At 37.4% G+C, this 21,753-nt stretch overlaps 1 protein-coding gene across 1 annotated transcript in view; it reads right to left on the bottom strand.

Annotated features, from left to right (window-relative positions):
- Window positions 1–9,813, bottom strand: part of LOC107705798 (zinc finger homeobox protein 3-like) — a 26,464-nt gene extending 16,651 nt beyond the window's left edge. The window contains exons 1-3 of the mRNA XM_016509255.1: window positions 9,722–9,813; window positions 1,414–4,155; window positions 521–746 (exon numbers count right to left, since the gene is read on the bottom strand). Of these exons, the coding sequence (XP_016364741.1) occupies window positions 521–746; window positions 1,414–4,140 (2,953 nt within the window). The 5' untranslated portion in view covers window positions 4,141–4,155; window positions 9,722–9,813. The remainder of the gene's footprint in view (window positions 1–520; window positions 747–1,413; window positions 4,156–9,721) is intronic.
- Between the last annotated feature and the right edge of the window lie 11,940 nt (window positions 9,814–21,753).

Raw genomic sequence — 21,753 nt, 5'->3', positions numbered from 1 at the left:
CTCACTCTCTTTCTTTTTCTCTCTCTCTCGCACACAAATGCATATGTACATATACACATACAAACAGGCTGGGTGCCAAGGTCAGGCTATTGTTCAACTCATTAGCTGAGCTTATTCGGTGTTAGAACTAAATGCTAATTGCCTCCACCACCCGGTTTTCTCAATTACCCCAGTGTAAATATCTGCCCTCTTCTCTTCTCTTCTCTATTCTTTCTGTTTTTTGGCATGTCTGTCAGCCCCTCCCCCTCTGTTGTTCTGTTGTGTGTTTTAGAGCCTTGAGCATCATGAGCGCAACACACAAGGGACAGTTAGTCTTTTGATTTGGGTTTTAAGGAATTCTCCCTGACTTCATCCCTAATGTTAATCTAGCATCAAAAGCTGGTGTTCTGTTTATGAGTGTGTTGGATTCTGCTCATTTTCCTCCCTTGAAATATGACTTTTTTTTGGTGCTTCGCAAAAGCCTTGAACTTAACTCAGTTTTCTATGATTTACAAAGCGACCGTGCATGTGCCTCTCATACCATTTTCTTGAGCAGGGCATTTTCGGATTGTAAAGATGGCACCAAGCTCCTCCTCATCCTGCAGACCTTTCTGGATTCGCTGCAGTCTGAGCAGCCCCTCCCCTTTCTGGTGGCTCAATGAATGGGAGTGCTGCACTAAAGAAAGGCTGTTCTGAGTGGAGAAATCACACAGCACACAGTGCAGCCAGACATCTTCAGACTCCACTCCATCCAGTTTCTGCAAATACTGAGAGAAAGTGAAGATAAACGTTAAACATGTATGCATGTGTGACAGTGAAAGAAGAAAATAAGAAAAAAAAGTTAAATCAATGAATAAAACACTCTTCTACTTCATCCAGCTCACATTTCAACACCAGTAAATAACATACTCAAGTACTTTAGCGGAAGCCAAATACTGACCATGTAGTCATAAATGATCAATATGTGGCTTCCTCTAATGTGGGCAGCACAATATAGATCAATGCAGGATCAATACAACCCTGTAAAAACACCTATGTAGATGTTACTTAACAAGCTTTGCTCAAATAAACGTTAAATCTCTCCCTCTGTTTGAGGTCTGGTGAAAAGTGAGCAGACAGATTCAAAAGCAAATGAATCCAGTGAAACATCAAATGCACACACTAAGACACGGAAGCACATACACAGTGACAAACACCAGTCCACTTGTTTTACAGAACTCTAAACTGATTAGAGATGTGCGGAGTTAATGGACCACATTAGCAGGAGGGAAAAAATAACATACAATCCATCTCAATTACCAAAGAGGCCTTAAAGGCCTTGGGAAGAATGGCGTCACTCAGGGCATCTCGGGCCTTTGTGGATTTTACTGACAGGAATATCAGGCCCCAGACTTTTTGTACACAGAGTTTCTGGTTTAGAATTGTGAGATTTACCTTATAAAGTCTTAGGCTGGTCTCATGTCTGGAGTTCATGGTGTGTAGCTTCAGTTTCTCCAAGCTGCTGGCCTCGTAGTCACAAGCATTGCACCTGAGCTGCACCTGACTTCCAGCAGCAACACACCTAAGACGCCACTCTTCTTCCTCCTCCTCTGTGTTTCCATGTTGACTACTGGCCTCTCGAAGGTGTGAGGCTAGCTGGTAGCGCTGTACGTGTTTGTCTGTCTGGCAGTGCAGTTGGAAGTTAGCTCGCAGAGGCGTGGCGTAATGGCAAAGGTGACAATGATGGGTGTCTCCTGTTGTGCTCCTCCAGTAGGAATTGGGTAATGACCGCTGCATGGTCAGGTGTTGACTTAGTTCCTCGAGAATGTCAGAAGAAAAGCAGCCACATAAAATGCATTCAAAGAGTTTCTTTAAAGAGGTTTCATTGCAGGACAGAGGAGTGATGGCATCGGGCAGTTTACTCTGAGGTTGGCAGTGGCGGTAAAGCTCGGTGGCATTGTGCTTACGCTGACGTTGCATGTGTGCCAGGTTCTGCTGCAGTAGAAGCACGTTGTGCGTGTGCTTTTCACTGGTCATGTGGATTCGGAGGTTGCGTGCCACATTGGTTTCGTAGTCACAGACTTCGCACCGCCACGACGCATGTCCCCGGAGCTTAGATGGAGAGGGGGAGCTGGCTTGGGTGGGGTGAGTGAGAGTAGGATGCGAATGGGTTAAAGGATTGGGCTGGGATGCTGGGCTGTGCACATGTGACTGCGTCTGCAGGCTCTGCATGTTGTTGAGGTGTTTGTCCGATTGCATGTGGATGCTCAAGTTGCCCTTAGTGGTGGTGGAGTATTGGCAGACCTGGCAGCGGAAGGGCTTGTATCCGCAAGAATATGTCTCGCCTCTTGCTAGGCGTGGGTGGCTCTGCCCACTGTTGCAGTACGGGCACTGTTCGGACTCCGACTCTGGGTGCTTCTCCTTCATGTGGGCCTCAAGAGTTTGCTGGTACTTGTAGTGCCAGTTGCATTTTGGACACTTCAATGTCTTGCAGGAGTTTCTGGTGTGTACCAGAGAGGCCTGAACGGCAAAAGTGAAAGATGACCCTTGAACATCATCTCCGGCTGCAACGAAGCCTCCGTCACCGGCCACCACCAACCTTCCTCTAGAGGCTGTGTCTGAGTGTCCTTCTTCAAGAATAGGCTGACTAGTCTGTGTTAATGTTGGACTGAGTGTAGGGGACGTGGAATGGCTATGATTATTGGGCAGGTCAGAATGAGTGACAGCATGTCTGTCATCTTCAGACAACCTGGCGGTTGGTTCCATTGCTATGGCGCTACCATTCTCTAACTGGTCATTTGGTTCGGTTGCTGTGGCACTCTCTTGGCTGGCAAGTTGTTCTGTAGTAGTGACAGTGGACGGGTTTACCACAACAAGGGAAGCAGGTGCAGGGTCGTGGCAGTTAAAGCTTGTTCCACACTCTGACTCAGAGTCTGTAAGGGTTTTGGTGTTGTTCATAAAGCTGGTTGCTATTGTTACAGAGTTTGGAGGTTTTGAAATGCTTTGGTTTGACAGAGCAGCTTCAGTAATGTTCTCTTGCTCGCTACAGCTGCTAATACTGTGAGCACCGTTATCTACAGTGCTGCCTACCTCTAAACACAATCTCCTCTCTCCTCCCTCACTACTTCCTCCAGTCTTTCTTATCTCGTCCTCCTTGCCTCTTTGTGTGCCCTCTCTTCCCAGGGTTGAAGGGTCTTTGGCAGGGCTTGGTACTGAGGTAGCAGGGGAGGTTCTGGGTGGAGAGGGCAGGAGAGGGAGTCCTGGCTTAGAGGTCAGAGGGTCTTCATTCTCTTTCCGTCTTGCCGTGTCCTCTGTGCTGTTCCCAGAGGTCAGAGATGCCAGGTTCAATGGTACCACAGACTCACAATTCCTTTTTGGTTCTAGGAAACAGAGGAGCGGCCGGTTGCCTGGGCCGGCAGGCTGTAAAATGGCAGAGGTGTGTTTTAAAGAGAGCAGATGTTGTTCTTCATCGTTGAAGGTGATATTGTGTTGCCGACAAGCATGAGCCCTAAACGAGCGTGTACGGCCAAAGGACAGCCGACACAGAAAGCACATCAGGATGGGTTTGGTTAGACCGTACCATGTCACTCCTGTCTCTGATGATCCTGCCATGTCAGGAGCACTATCTTTGGATTGGCAGGTCACCAGAGCCAGACTATCACTGTCGTCAGGGTTATGCAATTGGAAGACACGAAAAATCTGTGGAGTGGGGCTTTGAGATGAGGAAATGTAACAGGTTCTAACGATGGAGGAAGGGGCCCCTAACGAGGAGGAGGGCACACCACTTGTAAGTTTACTCTCCATCACATAGGCAGACCCATCAGGCTGGTACAGGATCTCTCCAATAGGCCTCTCCACATCATCACATTCTTCCTCTTCATCTGCCTTCTCCCTCTCCGCTGCATCTTTTAACATCTCTCTGGTTGAACATTCATTAACCTGTTTTTCCCTAACTCTTTCTTCATGCCTCCCTGCAAGTCTCTCCTCCTCAGCCCGCCCCACTAGTCCACCCTGCTTGGACAGAGTTGCTGTGCTCTGATGAATGGCTTGATCTCTGGCCAGTAGGAGTGGACTGGGGGCCAGTGGTCTGCAGAGCCCAGGAGGCTGTTGTGTGTGGGGGCCAGAGGCTCCATTGTTGGAGACAGAGTCACAACACTCCATCCTCTGAGCTACTGAGCACATTCATCCCACCCTGGCCTAGAGAGAGAACGAAAGACAGAGAAAAGGTGTAAAATTTAGAATCCAAATCACAACTTTGATTACGATTTTCAAAATCACTTTGCACTTTACATAATTACAGCAACATATGAAGTATTTTACATTTGAGCAGCATAACAAACTTTAGTGTCACCACTCAGAGACAAGCAACCCTGGAACGGTGAAGGAAAGCAGAGAGAGGTCTAGACTGTGATCAATAGCTCTTTGCCAAGCTGTATTACCGAGAGCTGAATATTACATGAGAGACAATTCCTGGAATCACCAAGAAAGAAAAAAAATCATATTTTGGATACTTTCTGCAACATTACAATGTTAAATAAACAATCCCACTTCATGTTAACTAACTGGTAACTAATGAAAGCTATAACAACCTTGTTACTCATTTAAGTGTATTATTCTATTCATTTTAATTTGATGTTTACTTCATGTTTACTGATAGAAAGTTGCAAGAAAGGTTGCAAACTTCATATAAATTAAATAACTCATTTAATATTTAGTTTGACCTCCTGGGACTGACTATCAACATTATCTGACCACTGAGAGGAAGTGCTTAATCTGACAGACAAAAAAAAAAAAGACGATATTGTGTGGGAAGCACTGCTGTTTTGTTGGAGAGAATGATTTCACATTCACAGCGCAGTTTGCTGATTCAGGGGCTCGGCTTCCTGTTTTAATGCTAATCTAATGTTGCCTCAGTATCACAGCAAACATACTATTGTACAGATACAACCATACAACACAACTAACAATTGTGAAACATGCTTTACATGCCTACAACATGACACAGCACATATTTAAACTACAGAGTATTCTTCATGCCAGCTTTTGAAACGTATGTATTTTTATCCTTTTAAGGACATGCATGAATGCATGAAGACAAGGAAAACTGTTACAAGGGTTGAACTCTAAAATCAAATCAAACCAAACTTGAACCTGCTAACCCCACACCCTCTCCCTTCGCTCTCGCAGTCACGCAAACACATACACATTTTCTCCCACTGTATTTAGACAGCTGTCCTCTCTGCTCTGTGCTTGTCTTTGATCTTTGATTTAATGCCCCATTTCCATTAGAGACACTAGCCCATTCAGGAGCGAATCTTCAAAATAAAGAGAGAGAAAGATAGAGAGGAAAAAAAGAAAAGAAAGAGTGGACGAAAGAGAGTGCGAGAGTGGTGGGGGAAATGTATTACTTATATAATTTAGAAAACTGAGGCCTTAAAATGTTTCTAGATTAGTCAGCCAGCAAAGAACAAAATACGCTAACAGGAAGTAAAATGCCGATGCTCTTCCTATACGACATACAAAAAGGAAGTGACTGACAAAAATGTAGGGTCAAAGGTCAAAAGGTAATGCTGATGATACAGCGGGACCGTGACAGTGTTGTGACAGTTGTCTCTTTAAATATTAGGCATGTTGCATTTGCGTATATCAGTTTCCAACAGGCAGGAACGTAGGCCAATGTTTCACACATGCACACTGATGCATTCTGTCAGCATGCTTACAGTAAGTCACACACGCATCAGTTTCTAGTGTGAAAGTCTGAGCGTGATGTAAACGTATTGATCTAAACTGCAGCAAGATCCGGCGGGATTATGAAATCAATGCTACACTGAAAGAGTTCTTATTCATTTGACTTGATCTTATGCCTCTGACGACGCATGGGAAACGCTTGTGTACGCTGCTCTTCTACAGTCAAAATGCAGAACTTGGTACACACACATCTCATGGAAAGTGGCACTGTGCACTAAAGCTTTTATCTGTAAGGATTATTCATGTAAATATGCTGCATTCATTACCTGAGTATATGCACTGTGAAATGAGAAAGGAAAAGAAAAAGAAAACATTTGTGCAAGATTAACTCCTTTTAACAGCTAGATCATAATCCACAAAATCCTGTAGAGCTGAATAACATGCAAAACAAAAATGGAATTGACTTGCTGGGAAAAAAAATGTATTATATTTTTAAACAGTGGTATTAACCAATGATTTATGCACCCTCACAAACTGACAAGAGATTACATTCTGTTGGAGGATAATTACTGACTTGAAAATGGGTGGTGGACAAATTACATTATATTATCCATCAGAAATTAATTGGTTTGCAAAAACTCAACCAAATTGCCTTTTTGCTAAACTATAAACAATAATTAAATAACCATGTAACTACTGGTTAACAATCCAACAGCTCATGCATTAAGTAAACAGGGCTAATTTTGACTTTGTTGAAATTTTAAGCATAAAAAAAATGATACAATATATACAGTGTTTAGAAATTATTCATTTTTAATATAATATATTATACAAATATATATTTATACATACTATATACATTTTTAATTATGTATATATTGTATAATTTCAGATGTAGTTTAACATGTCAACTACCCAAATATTAATATTACTATTGAAAATACAAGCTGCAAAAACATAACGTCACAATGGTATTTAAGGATGTGTGTAAGAGACCAAATAGTCATGCAGAGCGGTTTTCCCTCTCTCCTTCAAAAAAAAAAAACAACCTTTCTTTTCATAAATGTAAGAAAAATGCTAATCATATACAGAACCCCTACAGAAATACATTTCTGCACCATTTGAAAACACTCTGCAAAATCTCTGTCGCTCACTACAGGCGCTGTCTGTCTCCATTTCCAGTCCATTTCCGAGAAAAGGTGTTCAACAATCCCATTGACCTTTGCATGACTGCGGTTTATGCACCTTTTATAAACTATATCTTTAATCTATATATTCAACAGCCACGGCAAACAGCACCCACCTCCTTCTGCCTGGACTAAAGCAGACAGTGTAATATAGTTCAATATTTGCAGTGAATTCTGGTGAGAGTTGACAGTAACGCGGAGGTGAGGCAGAATCACTGATCACCCTCGTTTCTCCCCTCCACACACACACACACACACGCACACACGCACACACGCACACACAGTCTGTTTAAGGCGTGGATGGAGAGCAGAATTTGAACTGACAGGCTGGGCCCCCTTGCATTGTTCTCTGGCTGTGTGTGTGTGTGTGTGTGTGTGTGTGTCTCTCCATGTGTGCGAGTGAGCGTGTGTGTGTGTGTTTGAGAGGCCTTAGTGACTGATCTGCCGATGTGCCTCACTTCTCCACAACCCCAGCTATTATTATGATAAACGGAAAAAGTCAAACCCTGAAGGCAGTGTGTGCACACACTCACAAACGAACGCACACAATTTATTATTCAGATGTTGCAACACCTTATTTACAAACCCAACAACGTCTACACAATCTTTACACTGTCCTGCAAGGTTAGAGACTACACTAACACATCGAATAAACAAAACAACCTACATACACACCTTAAAATGTGACTGTTATATTTTTTCTGATTGAATATGAGTGACAAAAATAAACATTTGTGACCCTGGACCACAAAACTAGTCATAAGGGTCCATTTTTTTGAAACGGCCATCTAAAAGCTGAATAAATAAGCTTTCCATTGATGTATGGTTTGTTAGGACACGACAATATTTGACAGATATACAACTATTTGAAAATCTGGAATCTGAGGGTGCAAAAAAAAATATATATATATTGAGAAAATCGCCTTTAAAGTTGTTCACATTAAATACTTAGCAATGCATATTACTAATCAAAAATTAAGTTTTGATATATTTACGGTAGGAAATTTAGAAAATATATTTATGGAACATAATCTTTACTTAATATCTTAATGATTTTTGTCATAAAAGAAAAAGCGATAATTTTTTTTGGCTATTGCTACAAATATACCTATGCGACTTATGACTGGTTTTGTGGTCCAGGGTCACATTTATCATGTATATTCTGATATTTTACAGTGCATCCTCTAAATTTGGTTAATGCAGTAAAAGAAATGCTTCAAGGAAACCCTATCGTGAACAATTTCCTTCAAACACTCCCATTGGCTCAGCACTATCTGTTTGACACCGCTACCCTGCAGAGTCCACTTTTCTCTTCTCTCGCTGTGCCCTTTCATCCCATCTCCTTCGTTTCACCCGGTTCCCTAACACTGTGAACTCTGACCTGTGAGCCAATCCTCTTTTGCTCCACACCATCTCCTTGTGTTTGCGTGCGTTCTCAGAAGAAAGAGTCTGTGCTCACTTCATTTGTATCTGCTCCTCAAACTCGGTGTTTATTTTCTCGCTGTAGAACTGGTTACGCCAGTGTAAGCACTCCATTACAGGTCAAGCACTGATTTTATACCTAGAAATGTGAAGTTGTATTCATTTCATTTCTAAAAGTGAATATTCCAACATTACGGGAGCTAAAAGACTAATTAAGGTAAAGGTTTTTGTTTCTAAATCAAGCCTGAAATCAGTGCTTGCTTTTATGAGCCCAGCTGCTCAAAAACAAACTAATCAACTATTAAGCCAAAAACTATTATATAATGAATACAAAGAAACGATTTGTCACAGTGTGACAGATTCACAAAAGGACAGAAAAACAATACCCAAACACACGGTCAGTCGGTCACACACAAGCGAATCCACACACACACACACACTAAAACAACATGCTTATCTAAAAGAGGGCATACTATATATTTGTACAGATTTATTAAATATAATAATTAAAATGACCACATACACAACTAATAAAAAAACGTTAACTTTATGAATAATTTTATCATTGATCATTTCTAGAAACATTTTTCTTCCTCTGTGTTTGTAAACACACAGACATACCATAAACTTTATTTAAATAAAATTAGAATTTATTTTTGCATTTTAGAATGTAATAAAATATACTCTTCCTTTGCAAGTCACTTTTAGGTTTTATTATATTTACCTAACTTCTGGGGACAACCCCCCCACCACCACACACACAGTTGAAGGAATAAGTCCAAGCAGGCTTGACCAAACATGCCCAGGACATCAGGGCCACCTCAATTCTTCTTCTTACACGCTCTTCGCTTCATTTCAGACGCAAAACCAAAAAGTTACACATTTGAGTCCGCGTATCTTTATAAATAATACACGCCATTGCATGCGCGCAAGTGCGTCGCGACGCGAAGGACGCACAGAGGCTTCGGATAGCTACTTAGTATCGTTGCACTGAAGATCTGGACTCGTAGCGCGAACCAATACTGATGCATTCGCTGAAAACGAGCCTGATGCATCCGTGTTGACATGCAGAACAGCAGCAAGAGCACTCGTCAAAGCAAAACCACACACACAAAGGACGTTACTTTACGCTTTTCGGTCTTTTTCTTAAGCAACTAACAAGAGGGCGACAACTCTTGGAGAAAACAGGTAGGAGAACACCAGAAGAGATCTTCTAACTTCAAACTCAACTCGCGAAAGACAGTGATATCAAAGAAAGTGAACAGGACGCGCTTTCCATTCGCGAATATGTCATAAACATGTCATGACAGTAACTAGTAAAGAACAACAGCAAAAACAAGCAGTCGTGCAAAATAATCGTGCATTATGTAGTTCATTACTGTTTATACTTGCTGCGTAAACAAATGCGTAAAATGAGCAGAGAATCAACTGTATCGGTGAAGAACAGTCATCGGATACAAACTTACATTTGGACGCGTCGCTTTGTATTCCAGTAAACACGTTTATAGATCCCATTCGCACAGATGCATGCGTTCACACATCACGCTGCTGAAGTTAAACGAGGTATGAGACTGTTTCTTAAAGCATTTAAAAGGGTTTGTTTTTGGTTGTACTAAATAGGGCTCGTGGAAAGTTTAAGAAGTGCATTTATGTTTAAAATATAATATCGATTTATTGATTGTATATTGGATAGAAATGCAGCTGAATACGATGTTTAATACAATAAATGCAAATGTAAAATGTACAAACTTGAGCATCACAATAGAGCGGTTTATTCTAGCCGTCGTCGTTGTTCGGAAATGAATACATAGATATAAACAGGCCTCCATTTACGAAATTTAATATTTATGTTTAAATTAAATAAATGTAAAAATCGCTTTTTATGAGTGTATACTGTTGATTCCCAGCGTCTCTCCATCAAAGCGTTGCGTAAAATATATATATAAAAAAATCTTCTGAACCTATTTTAAATAGTGGATTTCGGAGATTATATTATGTAAATAAAAATGCAAATGTAATAAATACGTGTTATTATTATTAATTTTAATAACAACAACAACAACAACAAATTCATAAAATATTCAAAAGGAAATAATATGTCCAACGTATTACAATTTCGTGTAAAACACATTTAAAATGATTATATAAATAGCCTGTATGGAAAAACATCTTTAAGGTCGAGTAAAAGGAGCATGGCATATATACACAACATCTCAATAATAATCGCATCAATATTTTACCAGTAGCACATGGCATATGTTTCAACTGTGAGCAGGAAGAAAATTGTTTCCATTAAAACTTCTACATGAAAAGAGCGAGTGTTGAAGTGTTTTTCACTTTACTTGTGTCTTTTGTCATGATAATTCTTTTGTGTTCTTTGTGAGTGTGTGTGTGTGTGTCCGTGCAAGCGCGTGCTTGAATGGTTGTAGAGCTGTTATGGTCAACGTTTCCGTTTTGTCATAAAAACCGACATAAAGCATCACATAAAGAATTGATCTAAGTTCTTTGCTACTTAATATGCACGAAATGTATTTGGTGGTCTTTTCTAACTTAAATGCGAAATTGCATATTTTCCTTAAACGTATGCATTGGAGAACCCAAGCGAACACTTATTTTACTATTAATTAAAAATATATAAATAAAAAAATGGAAGCAAATGAAAATAATTTTGAAAGCATTTTTGTTCAAAAGGAACCAAAATGAACCAATATTCTTGTCATCGGTCACACACATTGCCATATTCTAAGTTTATTATATTCAAATAAATCCAAAGTATGATACGTGAATTTGATATTTGCATGGGGGGCAATCAGTATATAATATAAGCACAGTGTATTTGTGCATTTTTAAATGTTATGAATTTACAAATATTGTGCATCACAAAATCTTGGTGCAGTAACCGTTTTTTTTTTCTCCATGCACCTATATAAAATAGGAGAGTTTTTATTATTTACACACGTGCATCAGCTGAGCAGCAGAATCATGGTCATTTTCAAGCCCATATAATGACGTTTCCTTGAACAGCCTTTATGAACAAAAGAACAGAAATCATAAGCCACAGATGGACCAACAGCTGAATACAACTTCTGATTCATGCATTCATCCATCTGCAGGAACACACCACTCACTGCTGCTTCAGAGAATTGTTGGGTTTGTGCTTTTTTTTTTTTTGGTTTATAATACTTGTTTTTCTTAATTACAGCAATATGCAAGCTTAGAATGAACACACATCCAGTACAACATACTGCATCTTATTTAAGCATCTTATTTTAATCTTAAATCTATTTTTCATGTAGTCTCAAATCAACTTGAATGTTTCTAGGACTCTGGAAATCTATACAAGTGTGCTCGATGACCATATGAGGTGATGGCAGAGGCAGGTGCTTCTGCAGCGCCACCTAATGGCTGCAATCATTTTTCAACTGCTTCTAGAACAGAACATTTCTATTTCTCTTACTGAGCAATGCTTTTAATGTTAATGCCAAAGCCAGCACAGTATAATCTAATCGATTTATAATACAGCACAGATAACAAATGTGAAAAACTGCATTAAGGAGACGAGACTCTTTGGGTTGTCTAAATATGCAAAAATGTAAATCTTTATTAGCTACACTTCAACATCAAGTCAGTAAAAACAATACAGTTTGAGAATAAATGACAAAACATGTTACCATATTCCATATTAAATAATATGAGTCTATCAGTCAATTTGACTTTCTTATTCTAACAGTGTTTTATTTACCTTAACTTGATTAAATGATTGTTTTGATCATTTAATCACACTTTGTTAGCGTGTACATTTTGCAGATCAGTTAAGCTTAAAAAAAAGTGTACTAAATTTCTTTGCATCTACCTGCAAAAAGAAGCATCTTTAAAACATAGTTTTTCTTATTGTTTATTATTCCATCTTAGAGATTAGAACATGTTGAGCTCTATCGTATAACCATCTCTGTAAATCAAGGATTTGCTTAAATCTTTTATATGGCACAGGTAAATCAAAAATTCAGCTAAATTATTCATACGGAGTGGTCTGTAAAATGTGTAAATTTATTTGCTTAAGCCAAAAGGTGCTTTACATAAATGTGGGTGGCGGCAGCAAGGGCCAGGTCTTGTTGAAGAAAATTTGTCATTTCATGACTCATGCTGAATATATATTTATTTGTAAAACAATTCAACACCCCAGAAGCAGCTATCACTTCTGGAAGGGATTTTTCATGAATGTGGGCCACGGTGCGAGCCACTTTGCATAAACACTATTTCTCAGCTGGAAAAGAGGAATTGGAATAATACATGTCTGCTGGGAAATCCTATTTATGTTCCTGATGTGATACCTGTGTTCAGGATCTTCAGAGGTTGTGAGGATAACAGAACACAAGAGCCCTAAATCCAGTCGCTATTGATCCGGGGTAAAGTTTCAATAGCTGGTAAATCCTACTGTGGATTTGAATCTTTTGGAAGGAAATTATTAGGATAATCCAAGTGGGAATGTTTACCCCAGATTTGCTAGATTCTATTACTGAATGTTGCCTTGGGAATCAGTACAAAATCATGCACTACAACTGATGCATTGTCTTTAAGAATTGACACTTAACACTAAACATTTTCCCATTTTAGGAGAATAGAATTGCATGTTTTGAAGTGAAATCACACTATATTTACTTCTGTAATGGATGGGTCTGAATGCATAACGCCTTGGATCTCGGCTGCTTGTGTGAATGTGTGCGTATGCATGCATGTTTGTTTATGCACGCGTGTGCGTCTGGCCCGCTGCCAGACCTCTATATGTCTGTGTGCCCCACAGCAGTGCTGGGGGTCACTGTTTTCATTGTGATACAAATGCCACCCTCGTAGATTAATCTAATGAGGGTTAATTACCCCAACACACTAAACACACGTGCGCACACTCAGGGTACTTGATGTGTTATGTTAATTCTTTACTTGCCTTTTTAGCAGCATTATTTATGTGCATTATACTATTTACATTTGATTTCCTTGTCTAATGCGTATTTAGCCTTTGCCATCATAAAATTCTTCTAATAAAATAGTAATCAGTCACATAAATTTATATTAAATAATAGAATGGCCTATATGCTACTTTCAAAAGACTAACTTGCTTTTGTGTGTTTAATATAAGGATATTTTAAGTGCATTATTCAATTTACGCTTGATTTCCTTGTCTAGTGCATATTTAGCCTTTATCATTATAGAAATCTTCTTAAAAAAGCAGTAATGTAAACCACAGAAATGATGTTTACTTATTAATGGAATATCTTTGCTTCTTTCTAAATACGTGTTATTATTGATTATTAATTGATTTCCCCATCGAGTGCATATTTAGCTTTTTATCATACAAAAAAAAGGTGTGTGTATATGTATATATATATATATATTTCAAAAAAATTCAGTTTTTAAATGTATTTAGACACAAGGACATTAAGCTATCATTTTTATAAGAAATATTTGGGTTAAATATCAATTCATACCCATAAGCAGCATCTGGCATGCTGTCAATCAAAAAGAATCATCCAGAAGTTTGTATAAAATGCACTGACAATACACATTATAACAGTATAGTCAAAGTGCAACACTGTTAATGTTTTTTGCAGACTGTGACATTACTGTCAACACATTTTAAATTATAAATAAATATTCTGGGATAAATAAAATATTCTTGAATTCCAAAATGTATTCTGACATCGAGAGATGATGCTGATCTGCCAACACTGGAGTTCACAACAGAAGTACTAACCAGCAATACGGTTACCTACACTTAACTGTTCAGCAATATTATAATTGTCATAGTTATTAAAAATCATTCAAACTGTGGGTGTGACACAAACAATATGCATTGTGACCAACATGTATTTGTTCCAACACACTCCACTACTGCCTCTTATTTTGGACACAAATGTCACCCTCTCCACATCAGCGGGCCTCTCACTGTCTTAAGATGCTCTGCTTCAGAGCAGTGCTGCAGTGAAAGGGTTAATAGTCTTATAAGGAATTAATATCCGCTGCACAATTTTAAACTAGCTGTTATCAGTCTCTCCTCTTTTTACTAGTAGCATTAGTAGCCAGTATTATTCCTCGTTTCATTCTTTTTTTAATCTAGATGTCCCTCCACCTTCACCCCTGCCTCTCACCCTTAGATGGGACATCTAATAAGCGGTTTGTGTCTAATACTGCTGTTGCCACAGTAACAGGTCAGGTGGCCGGTTGATATGGCAACCATGGTCCTCTATTTGAGTTTTTGGAGAGAACGACTGGGGTTCAACACAGAGCCTCTAAAATCTAAAGAGATGGACTGACAAAATCACATCTAAAAATGACACGCATGCATGTATAAATGATTCGGTCAACTGTCCTGAAATGCTAGGCATATATTAACTTTCTAAGATGTTAGTTATAGGTTTATTCACACTTTTTATATCCAGAATAAGGCCTTTGAATTCTGTCACTATATTGAATGACATTAGATTGATCTATATTATAATGAATATTCTCTGTCATTTGGATTTAAAATGATTATTAGCATTGGTGACTGACTGATGATTTTTGGCAGGTTTTAATAGAAAATCTGTTGTTTATGTATTTCTTAAATGTATTTGATTATTTATTTATTGTAATACATTTGACAAGAAATGTGCTACTTCAGTTTTCTACTTTAAAGTTTCACATTTAATTTAATGTGTTCCTTGCCATTCTTTGTAACGGTTTGTAAAATTTACTAGCAAATTTATTGAGTGAATATTGTTTTTAGACCAAATTTTTTTTCAGTGTAGCTATTGAAATAGAAAGCACATCAGTGAAGCCTGAGCAAAATATAAACACTTCAAACTCTCAAAATTACCTCGACACAATTAATGCAGATAGAAAATCATACGAAATTGAATTCTGTTTTATGCAAACTTCAGGATGATTCAATTATTTTTGATTGAATGCCACAGGTGCGGTTTATGGATATGAATTTATATTCATAAACTCATATTTATTATACAAATGTACCATTTAATTCAGAATTCAGAGAAAGAAATTCAGAACGAAAGAAATTCAGAAAGAAAGAACGAACGTTCTGGTGAACAGGGACACATTTATACAGAAAATTCATCTTAATCTTGCTGTAGCTAATAGAAGAAAAAAAAAAAATCACATTTACTTTCTTCACAGCTCTGCTCAAAATGTCAAATTGTGGCTATTGAAGCATCTTGATGCTATTCATAGAATTGTAAATCCTTATTTAACCCACCCAATTTCTGCCTTCCATATGACATCCAATGTGCTGTGCGGTTAAAGCCCCTGACTGCTGTCTGTCTGCTGACCCCGTGACCTTAACCTCAAACAGCAGCCCCACACCCTGTCTCACAGCGTCTGCTCCTCAAACCTCTCCAAAATCAGCAGACAGGACAACTACAAGCCCTCTGCTCGGTTTTGGCTTTTTTTGTTTTTTTTTAGGTAAGTCCATATTATAAATACATTTCTATTCTATGAATATAGTTATCTGTTCCTGTAGAAAGCTACATTTATTTTCATTTTGATTGTTTCTTAACGTCCTTTTACATTACACTGTTTTCTGTTACATCATTTATATGTATTTAGTGTTTGTGTTAAGACCAGGCCTTATGTCTGGCTTTAATTGATACAACATGTGAAATTGATAAACAGCCTGAAAAAAATACATGACGTATAAATAACCTCTGAAAACAAGCTTCTTATTTTAATCCCAGTAAGTTCTTTAGCTTTCTTTCTTTTATTTTTCTGCTTCTAAAATCTATATGAGATTCACGTGCTGTGAACATGAACTTGACTGGAAATCAGCGGCCTAAAATCACTTCGCATTGATCGGACAGGATCAGAAAGGTCATTGAATTGCTGTGGGGTTTTTTTTTTTTAATAACAAGATTATATTAGTATACATCTATACAGCTCTGCATTTTCTTTTATATTTTATACCTTGATTAACGTCAGACTATTATGCCATATTTGTAAGTATTTAGGCTAATTGTCGGATTTTGCGCGTCAATGTCTTCATAGAAAAAAAAAATACGACAGAAATCTGGACACAGCCCGTTCACGTGTGTGGAGTATGTTTTGGTGCATGATCCAATTATATTATAAATTACAGGATCAGCTTTTCGGAAAAAAAAAATCGGAATTTTAATGAACAGAAGACGCAGAAAACTACAGTCTGAATGTTACCAGGCTTTGTGAATCCTCTTCTTCTACCTGCAAAATGTCATCTTTTTTTTTTTTAAATGTTCATGCATTTTAACCTCTGTGCCACGTGCTGAAATGTAATACAGCCTCTTCTGAATTAAAATGCAGCGTATAATTGCGTTTCGTAGCTTATTATAATTTGATACCGGGCCTTTGATTCAGCAACTAACATTTTAACATTCACATTTTTTGCAAATCTTTTAAAGCAGCCTATATTTAACACGTGATGCTCTTCTGCTTTTATTATTATTATTATTATTATTATTTGTTATTAGGCCTATATTACTAACAGCTGGTGAAATGAGAATAAAACTATAACCTCAATGTCAATAAGATGCGCATTCGTTCTTAAAACACCTTCAACTTAATTCTGTTTTACAAATACTTTAGATGATTATAATTCAAAATAAATAAATATAAAATGATCATTATATTTACGCTATGCGCTTATTTACCTATTTTGATGCTTATATTTTGTATGAGGTCATATTTCTTGTGAACATGCGTCAGTCACATTGGTACCTTTTGGGAAAATATTTTAATAGTTAATCTTCATCCTGTTCTTCTCACCAATAAAACCACCTTCTGTTGTGTAATCAAAATGTTAATCATTGTTATTTATTAAAAGGTTTATTATTTAGACGAATCAAAAGGTTTAAGATATTTGACAAAATCATAAATGTATCGTCTCATATTCGCGTCCATTGCATTCTCGCAATATTAATTCGTTAGAAATAAACGCAGAATTAAATTGGTTACATCGAAAGAAAGAATCTCAGTAGGACTCAATTCAAGATTTAAAAATCTCTAATGCTGAGCCGTATAGAATCCTCTAATGCTTCACGTAAACAGTATGAATGCGTGTCATTCGACTTGATCTCAATGACTTTTTGAATGAAGTGTACAAGTCTCTGAACTTTAACCATGTCAAAGCCGCTGATTTCTCTATAGTGCTCATATACAGTATGTGGAGACAGTGTCATAAGAGCTCGTGATGCAGCAGCTGTTCGCAGTTCAGACAAAAGGTCAAGTGCACGACCCCAGGACAAAAGCCCAGAGCAGCCCGATGTGTTTATCTGCCCCTCACACACACACACACACACACACACACACACAAATCTGTTACCGTCCCAAGGCATTATCTTTGCTACCACTTTATATAATATTGTCCATGTTATACATACTATAATTAAACAAAATATTAATAATGCTAACAAACAGTGAATAGGCTGCCAAACATATACGTAGCAGGTATCTGAACAATGTAAAATGCGTCCCTGCCCCAAATGCAACGTCTCCAAAGACATGCATGCTCACATTATTATTTAAAGAAAACAAATAAATGTCCCATGATTTAAGATTAAAGCAGCACTACTATACAGTTCAATAAAAACGATGTAAAAAATAATTAGAAGGGCAGACAAGTCTAAATTAGGATTGCTAATAGGCAAATAAACATGCGTTTTTGGATAATAGATTTAGTTAGATTCAGCCAAATCATCAATAAATATGGCAAACTCAGATTACAGCTTTAAATCCAAGAAACCGAAATTTGAGAAAGCAAATAAGACGACAAGGACTGTAACAGACGGGGAAGATTTAAAGGTCGACTGGAATTAACTGCGAATGCATCCGCGAGCGTTTTATTGCAGAATTTTGGGTTTATATGCATCTAAGATAAACTATATGTTAAGCTCACTGACAGAGTGAGAAATTAATTAGACGAGCTCCTGTTTGTTACATATGAAAATGTGGAGAAAAATAAGTAAAGTCTGTAAACAGAGCGCCATCTGCTGGAGAAAATAACAACTACATGACTGAAACAACTGATCCAGTCACAATACGCTTAATGTTTCATTTGGGAAAACATGCATTTTTGTTGAATCATGAACATTTTGTAGATTAATTAAAGTACTTTTTTCTTGAACTGATCATTTGTCACTTGTTAAAATGGTATAGTAGCCTATAACTGCTCAATATTAAGGAAATAGTATAATTAAACTGTTTACAATTTTGCGTTAATCAAATAAGGTTCATTAAAGTGAGACATTAAAACGGAATAACTGCAAGTAGATCATATAAAATATGAATTATGATATATTCTCGGTTGTGCATTGTGTCTCCTGGGTTTTCAGTAAGAAACGCCAATAGATATCAAAAAGCATTAAAGCAATAACAACGACACATAAGCATTTATCATTACTGTATATTTAAAAAATAAAAACACATTACACATGAAACTCAATGAGGTTAACAATCAAATAACTGATTATTTTGTTGTAGAGAAGAACAAATTCATCCTGTTATCACCAGACTACAATATATTAAACATGCCACCAAAATCAATAACAACACTGTGAATAAAACCAACAAACAGTGCCAAAATGTAATCAAATAAACTATTCATGCCCCAGTGCATGCTGGAAAGTGGATGAAGGGGACATATAAGCAAAACTGCATCAATCTAAAACTGTAGTCACACAACACACCAACAAATTAATAAAATAAACTACTTTGCATGAAATATATTTAAAAAATAGATAATCTAAAAATGAACATTTCATCATCTACTGCAGCTCCAGTGCTGCTAAAGCCAAAGGAGACAAACCACATACTAAAACATTCTGGTATTCATGTTATGCCATTTTGAGTTCTGGTACTCTCATTATCCAGGTCCTCCTGGGTTACATAAGCCTCTTAATGCAGAGGAAGACTGGCTTTGACTAAGACAAGTGCCTCATTATTTTATGCATAGAGTATTTCATTATCATAATAATTGATGGCAGCAGCCCAAGTGACAGCAATCCTGAGGCCTGCTACAGTTGTATTAGTAATCATCATGTGTGTTCAAGTTGGATTCGAACTGAATTCTTTTAGTAAAGAAGCCCTTTAAAAAAAAATAAAATAAAAAGAAAAAATTTGAAATAGGTCATCTTTAACCATATGAACTAAAATGTCATGTTTTTTTACTTTCTGCAAGCTGTATTTTTAAGACTGTACTGCTGATCTTCCAGAGAGCATCTCTGCAGTGTCTGCCTGTACTGACTGTAATGAGGCATCCTAAACTTCTCATCTGTGATTAATTAGTTCTTTTAGGTAGACCAGAGACACCAACCATAGATCAATGCAGATGTTCTTTTATAGTGTCTTCTTTTAAATAGGTGGCAATTAGGACATGTTGATGTAAGGAGAAAAGCTCAAGATCAGGCCATCCAAGATGTAGAGGAGTTTGTTTCTTCACCAGAACAAACCTGGACAACATTGAGCATTACATCAGTGGCTCACCAATGGATCCTCTGCAGTGTTTGGACTCTCATTCTGACGGCACCCATTCACTGCAGAGGATTTCATTGGTGAACAAGTGATGGAATGCTACACTTCTCCAAAACTGTTCAAATGAAAAAACAAACTCATCTCTTGAATGGCCTGAGGATGAGTACATTCTCAGCAAAAAAATGTCCCTTGAATTTGCTTTAGAAAACAAGTTTGTTCTAGAAACAGTGTCAAAATATGGCATGCTTCATGGACTCTGAATTAAAAATGCAAGGCCAGTCAGAAAGTGCTTTTATAATTTTGTAATTTTTGTGTAGCTGAATATGATAACGAACTGCATTAATAATCATGTTTTCTGAGTCACATACTGTATGAATAAAACAAAACTGGAGACGAAACAGAATGCTACGAAAATCTACAGCATTTTATTAAACTGATAATTCATCTGTACAGAATTAGGGAAACCAACAAAAAGTCTGATTCGTCACATAAATGTTACATGGTAAAATGAAGAAACTGAGAAAATATCACAGCCATAACTTTTTACAATGTTTAGTCCATTTGCAGTTAATGTGAAACATGACAAGCTGCTGTCCTGCAGACGTTGGAGCCGCTTACAGTCCAGAGGAGCAGAGAAAGGCCATTTTAAACAAAGCAGGATCATCTTTGGCACTGCACTATGATCTGCAATGTCACCAGATTTTGCTTTTGCTTGTGGCTTCAAAAGATGCTTTCAAAATGGGGCTCTTCAACACAAAGACACAAAGAAACAAAAAACGGTGTTTCGCCTGAATCCGAAAATCTCTGGCAACGTGAATTGTGCGCAATTAAAAAAAAAAGGTATAAAAAAAAAAAAAAATTGTCGAAGCTAAAATATTTTTTCTTAAAAGAGAAAGCAAGTATACTAGTTGTAAGAGTTGGAAAGACTTGATATTTCATGCACCTCCTCCGAAACTGTTTAAGGATCACTTATTTTCCACACTAGTACAGAGTCCAGATCGAACAGAACTCAAGCTCACTTTGAGTTTTGATCTATGACCCATCTCTGTCAGCTTTGTGATAAAAACCCACTATAAACCAGTTATATGTAAAATAGTACCAACCTAACAAAAACGAATGAACCAGTCAAACCAAAACAGACCATCATGACCAGTCTCAAAAAACATGAATTAGGAGAAATATATTTGGAATAAAATAACTTTTAACATTTACTTATCTACAATATATAGTCAAACATGATCAGTAGAATTTTACAGTCCAAATGTCAATCAACCAGAAATCTCGGACACTGTCTGTGCACATTAGATCTATTATTTACAGAATAACATTGAGGTCATCAATGCTGGAGGTAAGCAGTGCACCTGTGGCTTCTCCAGCTCTGAAACAAAATATTCAAATGTACAAATCTGTTCCCAACTTTGTGAATCTATTAAAGGGATAGTGCACTCAGAAATGAGAATTCATTTACTCGCACTCCATGTTGTGTCAAACCTTTCAGTGAAACACGAAAGATGATATTTTGAAGAATGTTGGTAACTAAACTGTTTTGGTACCCATTGACTCCCATTGCATGGACAAAAATACAATAAGTTAACTCAAACTGAAATGTCTTCAAAATACTGCGTTCAGCAGAAGAAATAAATGCATACAGGTTTGGAACAACATGAAGGTGAATAATGATGACAGATTTTTCATTTCTGGGTGAACTATCCCTTTAATACAAGGACAGTGGACAAATTAGTTTCATAGAGCTTTGCGCACTCTTTGAGAGACACCATATATAAATGTGCATGGATTTAGACAACTGAATCCACAGAAAACATCTCTATAGTGGTACAGCTCTGGTCAAGAAAATATAAGAAAATGAAAGGGTGAATCCCACAAAACCCATCTAAATAATAGTGCAAAATGTGTTTTTTTTTTCCCATTTAATTTGAGGTGAAATTTTGATCATATTTCATGTGTGTGTGTGTGTGTGTGTGTGTGTATATATATATATATATATATATAT

This window comes from Sinocyclocheilus rhinocerous, unplaced genomic scaffold, assembly GCF_001515625.1.
Source record: "Sinocyclocheilus rhinocerous isolate Xijiao unplaced genomic scaffold, SAMN03320098_v1.1 scaffold834, whole genome shotgun sequence".
In the NCBI taxonomy this organism is placed as follows: Eukaryota; Metazoa; Chordata; class Actinopteri; order Cypriniformes; family Cyprinidae; genus Sinocyclocheilus; species Sinocyclocheilus rhinocerous.
Note: the sequence above shows the minus strand (reverse complement) of the source record. Positions and strands in the feature narration are given on the sequence as shown.